General features: G+C 30.1%; 2 protein-coding genes across 7 annotated transcripts in view; one reads left to right on the top strand and one right to left on the bottom strand.

Moving 5' to 3' along the window:
* Positions 1–923: 923 nt before the first annotated feature.
* LOC111057127 lies at positions 924–4,940 on the bottom strand. Of its 2 annotated transcripts, none has more exons than XM_022344570.2 (4): positions 4,747–4,940; positions 2,628–3,032; positions 1,775–2,004; positions 924–1,220 (listed from the first exon to the last, which is right to left on the bottom strand). In XM_022344570.2, the coding sequence occupies exons 2-4, from the start codon at positions 2,974–2,976 to the stop codon at positions 1,032–1,034; spliced, it is 768 nt and encodes a 255-aa protein (XP_022200262.2). In that variant the 5' UTR covers positions 2,977–3,032; positions 4,747–4,940; the 3' UTR covers positions 924–1,031. The 2 variants fall into 2 exon arrangements, with proteins under 2 accessions (XP_022200262.2, XP_039280769.1); XM_039424835.1 differs by having other exon boundaries at positions 945–1,220; positions 1,775–1,935.
* Positions 4,197–8,464, top strand: part of LOC111047900 (leucine-rich repeat and calponin homology domain-containing protein) — a 155,718-nt gene continuing 151,450 nt past the window's right edge. For all 5 annotated transcript variants that reach the window (XM_039424832.1, XM_039424834.1, XM_039424831.1 and 2 more), the window contains exon 1: positions 4,197–4,401. In XM_039424832.1, the coding sequence (XP_039280766.1) occupies positions 4,227–4,401 (175 nt within the window). In that variant the 5' untranslated portion in view covers positions 4,197–4,226. The remainder of the gene's footprint in view (positions 4,402–8,464) is intronic.

Genomic DNA, 8,464 nt, shown 5'->3' with positions numbered 1-8,464 from the left:
ATTTTTGTAGACAAAATTAAGAAATAGAAGTTTTGGGCAATAGCCTGTTTTTCTTTTCTGACTATTTGTTTGGACAATTTTTATTTTTTACGATTTTTGTAGACAAAATAATTAAGAAATAGAAGTTTTGGGCAATAGCCTTTTTTTCTTTTCTGACTATTGTATTGTCTGCTCTATCAAATAAATAAATATGATTAATAAAACATTATAAATGCATTTCGTTAGAAGTGACAAGTGTTGTTATTCAACTCAGTGTATAAATTGTCTATATATTATCAGAAAATTAATATTTACAAATAAAATATAGGCCTATAAATAGAAATACAAATCTCGTCAGTACCCTTTTTTTAATTATTTTAATTATCACAACATGATGTTTCATTATTCATGCCATTTTCAAGTGATTCACTTAAATCAACAACATATGTTGTAAAATAATTCAAAAAGGGTACTGAGATTTGTATTTCTATTTATATTACAAGTAGCCCTAAACAGAAAAGAGACAAAATATAGGCCTGTATGCAAAATAATAGGGTATATAGAATAATGCATGATAGGCTCATTTTATGCATTTCTAACTTAAAATTGAAAAAAATATCCATTAGCGGGTAATTTGATGATAGGATTAATAATAATTATTCTTCCTACCAATAATAATTGGTGAAGAGATAACAATTTTCAAATGAAATATCTAATGTCAATAAAATATCTAACAAATGTATCATAAAAATGCACTAGAAAATAAAGGTATGGATTTATTGATCATATATTTAATAACCTTTGATAAATTTGATAATCCCATCGAAAATCAATGTCTGATGTGAATATCATTTATACTTGAGTTCCTTAGCTCTAAATTCATATTTGAATAACCTTTATATCCTATATAATACAAATTGAAATAAATCCTTGAACCAACTAAGTTGAATCAAAATAGTCTCATTTATTTATTATTGAAATCAAACATTTGATACCGTAGCTCTATTAAATTTAATTGAACGTAAAAGTAGAGAATCCTAATTAAAAACTTTTTATTTTGTTGTGGATGCATTCTGCCCATTATTGACGCCTTTTTTGTCTTGCCAAGAAAGTTTAATTCTCATGTTGGGCATCAGTCTACAACGCAGCAGAGGTAGGACTTGTAGATAAGTATCACAAAAATACAATAAACAATCTTTGCACTCATAGATCGTGAAGACATGATTGCTCAATGGAGAGTCCTGAAAAATATCAACAATATTTCTTACTACTGTAATATTCTACTTATTAATTTTTTATTCGTGATAATTGATAGTGTTTGTTGGCTTCCAATTTTTGTTCCAAAATTTGAAATTTTCTCCGAAAAAATGCAAACTTCCAACGAATGCTGAAACATTGTACTGTCTTCACATTATATGCTACAAAATAAAGGTAGGCGCACACAGATCGTCATCGGACGGACGGCACGCATCGGATTATTAGATTTGATACATTGTTTTCAATTGGAGTGCGCATATTTATCCGCATCGTATAGGTATGCGCACTCCAATTGAAAACAATGCATCAAATCTAATCATCCGATGCGTGTGTGCGCCTACCTTAAATCACCATTTTTGTACCGTATATTTATTATTACTATATAGATTTATTATTGGCTTAGTTAGATGGAATAAGTTGACGAACCAAACAAGTTATACTGTATAATTAACTAATATTTTGAATAAAACAAAATTATCAAGTAATCCTGAATTTATAATGATAATTATTATTACTAAGATATTCAGAAGTACGGTACCTCAATAGTGTGACGTATCAATATTTCTTTGAAAAATGAATAAACCTCGATCTGATTTCTCCAGAGGGAATCCAGAAAATATTCATGAGTAGACATAAAGCAATAAGCTAAGGTTGAAGCTTTAAAGTCATTGAATCCTTTTTTGAACGCCCATATCAGAACTGTCAATATCAAAGTACTTGTTAAAGAAATGTTCTCACTGTCCAGTTTCTTCTCTTCCAGTAAGCTAGCTGTTGGATACAATATAAAAACTGGGGAATTATTTGAAAATTTCCACAAAAACTAATTGAAAAATAACTTGAAATGTAGTAACTCAGTATGAAAAAAGAATTAATTTTTAGAATTTGCAAAATTAATTGAGATTGAAAAGGTCACATTTGGAGTTTAATTACCATATCTGAAGGTCTCATTGCACATTATTTATTTAAAAAACAAGTACTGGCCATGGTGTTACATGCAATACTAGAAAATTACAATTTACTACAACTTGATAATAACCATCAACTTTGGTATACAGTTTTATAACTACATATCAAACATTAATTTACTTGTTCTATAAAAACTGCCCAAATTTAATTATTAATTTGTGGTTTGTTCAATATTGCCCCAATGTTATGAACTATAATAACTCAAGATATCAAAAAACACGGAAATTTTTAGACGGTTGGCTCAAACGATGAAAATAAAAAAAAACTGGATTTTAAAATGCCTTTTTTCCTATTGGAATCAGAATAATTATTAATAAATAGTACCCGTATAGAAAAAATCTCCCGCATCTTGTCTAATATTTATATAGGTATAGGTACTACAAATAAATAGAAGATATATTTATGGTAAGAATAAACAATGTTACCTATAATTCTTCTAGCTTCGTTAGCCGACGATTGTCTGATTTTTGAAATTGACTTTTTCGATATGAACTTCCAAATACCTAATCGAGGAGTTCTTGAATTGTTTGGAACTGGTAAAAAATCATCAGTTTCTATTAATGATCTTTCTGCCAAGGAAATATTTGGTAGTGACAAAAATTTTGTCATTCTGTGTCTTTTCTGTAAATCAATCTGTGTTTCTGAAAAACTGTTCAAGTTCATTTGTCTCAGCTTATGTATGTCGCTTTCGAAACTTCTTGCTTTATTCTCTTGAGATGAAGATCTATTTCTTTTTTTCTTAGAAGAGGTTGTTTTACGTGTAAGTGAAGACATCTTTATAAGAATATGTTTCAAATTATGTAGTGATGTTTGAGAAAATCAAGGATCACCTGTGAATGTTCATGTATGTTCGGATAGAATTTTTTATTAAAAAATATATTTATTTAGAAAATTATGTTACATGTTTATAATGTGAAGGCATGAAGTTATATGAGCGCACTCAGTAGGAACTAGTCCTAAAGCTTTACCGATAAATATGTTTCAAGTAAGATATTAACATTTTTTTAAAGTAACTGTTTTATTATATGGTACCGTATGTATAACCGTGGAGGAACTTGCAGTTTGAGAGTTTTTGTAAGAGCACTTGAAGACCAATACACAGAGATGCCCAAAGGTCACCAACTCATCATAAAAAGCTTAGATTACACAAGTTCATAGATACAAGAATATGCCAGACAGTGAATATCCAAACTCTTTATTAAAGGCTACTCATTGTATAATGTATACCGTACTATATTATGCTATTCATGGCCAACAGATACAGTGTGTATTGATGAGATAGGACTGAATATCAATTCAATTCATTCTTTATTGTCATTTATCATATTAGAGCATATTATGTATACATACATATGGGAGCAAATATCACAAATACAACAGACTATATAAGAAATTAGATCACATTCAATAATAAATTTGAGATGGATATAAGAAAGGACATTCCACACACTTATATACTCAATATAAAAGCTCTTATTCAACAGATATTTCTTGGCCTTAAATTAAAATTGATTTCTCTATTTTTTTTTAGATATTTCAATTCGATGCGAAGCTTATCAGATAATTTTAATTCTTGATAAAAAAAAATCTTCTGAGAATTGGATAAACTGGACACAAAATAATTTCTCTTTTAATTAATAAACTGCTAACCTGCAGCTCTGTATGTAGGTATGTCATCAAAAATATTTATAAACGTTCAAATTTTACGACGGAAAATTCATCGATTGATGAGTCCTAGTAAAGTGCTCTAAGATAAAATTCCTACATATACATAGCCGATTGTTTGCGGATGGTTTGAGAAGAGGATATTTTCATTTAAAAAATATATTATTCTCACATGAAAGTAAAAATTTATTTATAAATAATGTGTTGTTTGAGAATTATTTTTGTAGATGGAGATTTTTGTTCAAAGGAGTATTTTTCTCTGTTATGTTTGCAGTAATGGGGAATGCAGTTTTTGTTGTTGGTCACATTGTTTTCTGACATTCATTCAGTTTCAGTAGTAACAAAATGAGAAATGGATCATGGCGAAGGTGGTGTTAAATATGAACTGTCAGTTACAAAGTCAGTTAACTCGATCTTTAGAACGGATTTTAGAAGAAGCTCATTTAAGTGGAGAGTTAAAATTAAGTGGAAGAAAGCTCAAGGATTTTCCTCGAACTGGGGGAAAGTATGATTTGACGGATACAGTTACTGCAGGTATGTGCGTAGGTTATCGGTCCTTGTTTACTAGGCAATAGTAAATAAACCAAAAAATAATAGCATTAGCACGTGTTATTAAACTCAAAATCTTGTATGTATGCTATAATGTGTCTGAGCAAATGAGTTATTCCTTTTTTATTCAAAACAATTGATGTTTTATGTAATTGAAATCGGCTTATTACAGATGTCCTGCATTAGACACCTATTGTTAGCTAGCCTATTATTGTTTGGTTGACAGCCAAACACCAATCAACTTGACCTAAACATTTTTTAATAATGATGAACAGAAATCCATTTCTAATTTTATTGATGTCAGCTAAAATAAGTTGACTAATGTATCACCTTTTTGTTTTGATAGGTACCGGCTCCGTGCTGAAAAGCCAAATCAATACCCAGTAGGCTTATATTTTTCTCAGTTTTTAAAGATTTTCTTCAACACACTTTTGGCACAGTAACTTGATTATTTTAAATAACCTACCGTTACTTTCAATTCTTCTGATTTACTTTTCAGAGATTTTTTCCCTACAGAGTGTTGAATTATTTTTTTACTAAACATCTGGTACGGTAGTAACTTAGGTACCTACTTATCAATTAATCTTCAAAGTTTACACCAGAGTTGTCAACAAAATTCTGTTTACAAATAGATTTCTCCTTAAAATTTGTCAATTTTTTATTTAGAAAACAAGTTAAATGTTACTGTGCTTCTTGATAAATTTGCAGAAATTACTTAAATTTGTTTTAATTTCAGTTGATAGTAACTCTGTTGTAAATGTGGTTTAAAAAACATAAAAATATCAACGTAATTTTTTATAAGTTTTCTAAGAAGTTTGTAAACTATCCAAATAACTTATTCTTGCAAAACAGTAGAAAAATTTTAATCATATAGGATATTGACGTACCTATTCATTTATACAAACACAGGTTTCTATTATTGTACCAGTCTATTGATATTGCCATAGAGTAAAAATACTGTTCACCTTCATTATTTGTATATAATATTTATCACTTTGTAGCTTATTATCCCAGTCATACTTTTTTATTACTCTGTAGTCTATATTACTGTTTACGAAAAAATATGGGTGTCATATATGCCAAAATTTCCAGTATGGAAAACATCATTAAATTATTTCATTATTCAATCAGTATTTTTAATTTACCCGTCATAATTAGTATCTTATTCACAATATTCATTCATTTTCGGACTATGTATTAGCTAAATTTGGGAGAGGAATAGCACAAGGTTACCTTATTTTTCCACTCCCTATCATTTTGATAATTTAATTATTGTATAAAAGAATAAAGAATTTGATTTTGCAAATCTATTGCTCCACCTATTCTACAATCAAGTCCAAGGCCGCAAGTTATTTGCAAATTATCAATTACATTGTAAGGATGTAACCTAAACTATCACTGATATGACCAGCTTGTTTCATGTTTGGTGATCGTTAGCCCAACCCAATGAGGCTTCGTCTCATTAATTTTCGATAAAATGAATCGCGTTGAATTTGCAGAATAGCTTCATCGTTTTGTTCTTTCATTCCAGTGTTTCTTATTATTGTATCAGTAGCCACGACCTACCCACAACATTGTCTCGTCAGTGTAGTTGAGACGCGTTTTAAATAGTTACGGAAATAACTTGAACTATTTTCGGATCATACCTGTCACGCAAGATAGACGTCAATGAAATGCCGCGAGCTGACATCTGTATTCAAGACTATTTTTTTCAATGGTTTCAGTTCTTGCAACAACTAGAACTGTATGTTATCAAATATCAAATGTAGGGTAATTTATTAGGCTATATATTCTCAGTTGAGAAATACCTAATTCATTCCAAATGACGTTTGGAATTTTCTTTGTATTTATTAAATAAGTACCTAGTCTAATTTGCAGTTCTTTGCAGAAACTATTCTTCAGTTCCTCTGAGAACTGCAAATTAGGCGACTAATTATTTAATAAACACAAAGGAAATTCCAAATTACTGCAGAAACTATTCTTCAGTTCCTCTAAGAACTGCAAATAAGACTACTAATTGTTTAGTTTAGTTTAATTTTCGTCATATAACACTACAGAATCAAGCAAAGCTTGGTAGTATATGACACGTCAAAAGTATTGAGTACAGTACTCAAAGAAAAGTAATTACAAAAGAGAGAATAAAAAAAAAGAAAATCGGAACATACAAGGAGTTATTAGTTATACGAGTTAAAAAAAATGCCTACACCTGCCAACAGTTTAAGCACAGAATAACACGGAAAGCACAGAATTATAGAAGTTTTCTCTGGTTTTAAGCTTTCCTCTAAAGCTAAATTTTGCGGAGATATATCGATCAATTTAGCTTTTATTACATTCTTGAACCTTTCTGAGCTCTTAATACATTTTATTTCAATAGGAAGAGAATTATAAGCTCTTAATCCGCTATAATGAGGCCCTTTGTATCTAATTAATACAAAGAAAATTCCAAATTTCTTTTGGAAGTTCTTTTGAGTAACTATTCTCTAGTTCCTATCACTTACTGGTTGTTGGTATTGTTCTAATCATGTTCGATACTACTAGAAATTAATGAATCATACAAACTTGACTCCTTAAAAATTGAGAGGAATTGATTTTCAAATACTCTTTGATTGAATTACTCACTGATTTACTCTGAAAGCAGCCACTAAAATTTCAATTTCAAACACTACATAATTCTAATAAATTCAACATTCTATCTTCTATGCATAGAAACTTGGAAGCTGTTGTTCAAGGATTGGTTACCCTATCCCTTTTTTGTTTTCCATAAACACGCTATTCATTTTCAGCTCGTTTGTCATTGTCAGTGGTTAATTAGCTAAGAGGGAGCGCCATACTTTTTCAGTCGTTCATCAAAATACAATGTGACAAACAAAGTTTTACAAAATGGTATTGTTTGATACTGAATTTTCAGCAGACTTACTGTGTGTAATAATTACAGTGAATGTTGTTGCCAAGTTGCAATAGTAACCATTTCCTCTATTGTAATCCAGCATGAATCATGCAGTACATTTGAGTGAGTGGGATAAATTTAAATCGGCTGTGATTTATAAAACAATATCAGTTTGTCACTGAAGTGACAGTTATGTTTAGACTTTGATGACAGAATTATGAAGCAGCTTTATCCAAACTACCATTTTTATTCCAACATGAAATACTGAACTTTATATGTCAAATACTGCCAAATACAATACATTACCCGATATGTCAATAATACAATACATTACCCAATACTGTCCAATACATTACTTGGATTAATCAAGTTATTTTATAAAGAGAAATGCAAAACCGTCGACTTGAATCTAAAGGTGCGTACAGATATACGCGAACATGAGCAATTCACTTTTAATCAGCTGACTATATCTGTATTTTTACAGAAACGGTAACATACAGATATAAAAAGCTTGGCATCAGCTGATTAAAAGTGAACATGAGCAATTCACTTTTAATCAGCTGACTATATCTGTATTCTTACAGAAACGGTAAGATACAGATATAAGAAGCTTGGCATCAGCTGATTAAAAGTGAATTGCTCATGTTCACTTTTAATCAGCTGATGCCAAGCTTTTTATATCTGTATCTTACCGTTTCTGTAAAAATACAGATATAGTCAGCTGATTAAAAGTGAATTGCTCATGTTCGCGTATATCTGTACGCACCTTTAGATTCAAGTCGACGGTTTTGCATTTCTCTTTATGTTTAAATGTTAAAATGTTTATATTTTTATATGTTGCGCATTTACAGCGAAACGCAGCAATATATTTTCATGAAATTTGACAGGTATGTTCCTTTTTAAATTGCGCGTCGACGTATATACAAGGTTTTTGGAAATTTTGCATTTCAAGGATAATATAAAAGGAAAAAGGAGCCCCTCCTTCATACGCCAATATTAGAGTAAAAATCAGACTACAGAATTATTCATAATAAATCAGCTGTCTAGTGGACGGGATACTACCCGTCCAAAAACATCGAACATCTTAAAAATGTATCTTTCCATCAACGTTAGTAAACAGTTGTCCATGATTCTAGTTTGGAGTTATTGATAGAAAACATT

This window comes from Nilaparvata lugens, chromosome 3 (assembly GCF_014356525.2).
Source record: "Nilaparvata lugens isolate BPH chromosome 3, ASM1435652v1, whole genome shotgun sequence".
Lineage (NCBI taxonomy): Eukaryota > Metazoa > Arthropoda > Insecta > Hemiptera > Delphacidae > Nilaparvata > Nilaparvata lugens.
Note: the sequence above shows the minus strand (reverse complement) of the source record. Positions and strands in the feature narration are given on the sequence as shown.

Bases quoted from the DNA above. Each gene is read 5' to 3' on its own strand.
- LOC111057127 (XM_022344570.2), bottom strand. From the start codon at position 2,976: ATGTCTTCACTTACACGTAAAACAACCTCTTCTAAGAAAAAAAGAAAT. The intron at 2,005-2,627 runs GTAACATTGTTT...TGTATCCAACAG, and splicing joins CGAAGCTAGAAGAATTATAG to CTAGCTTACTGGAAGAGAAG. The intron at 1,221-1,774 runs GTACCGTACTTC...GATATTTTTCAG, and splicing joins TGATACGTCACACTATTGAG to GACTCTCCATTGAGCAATCA.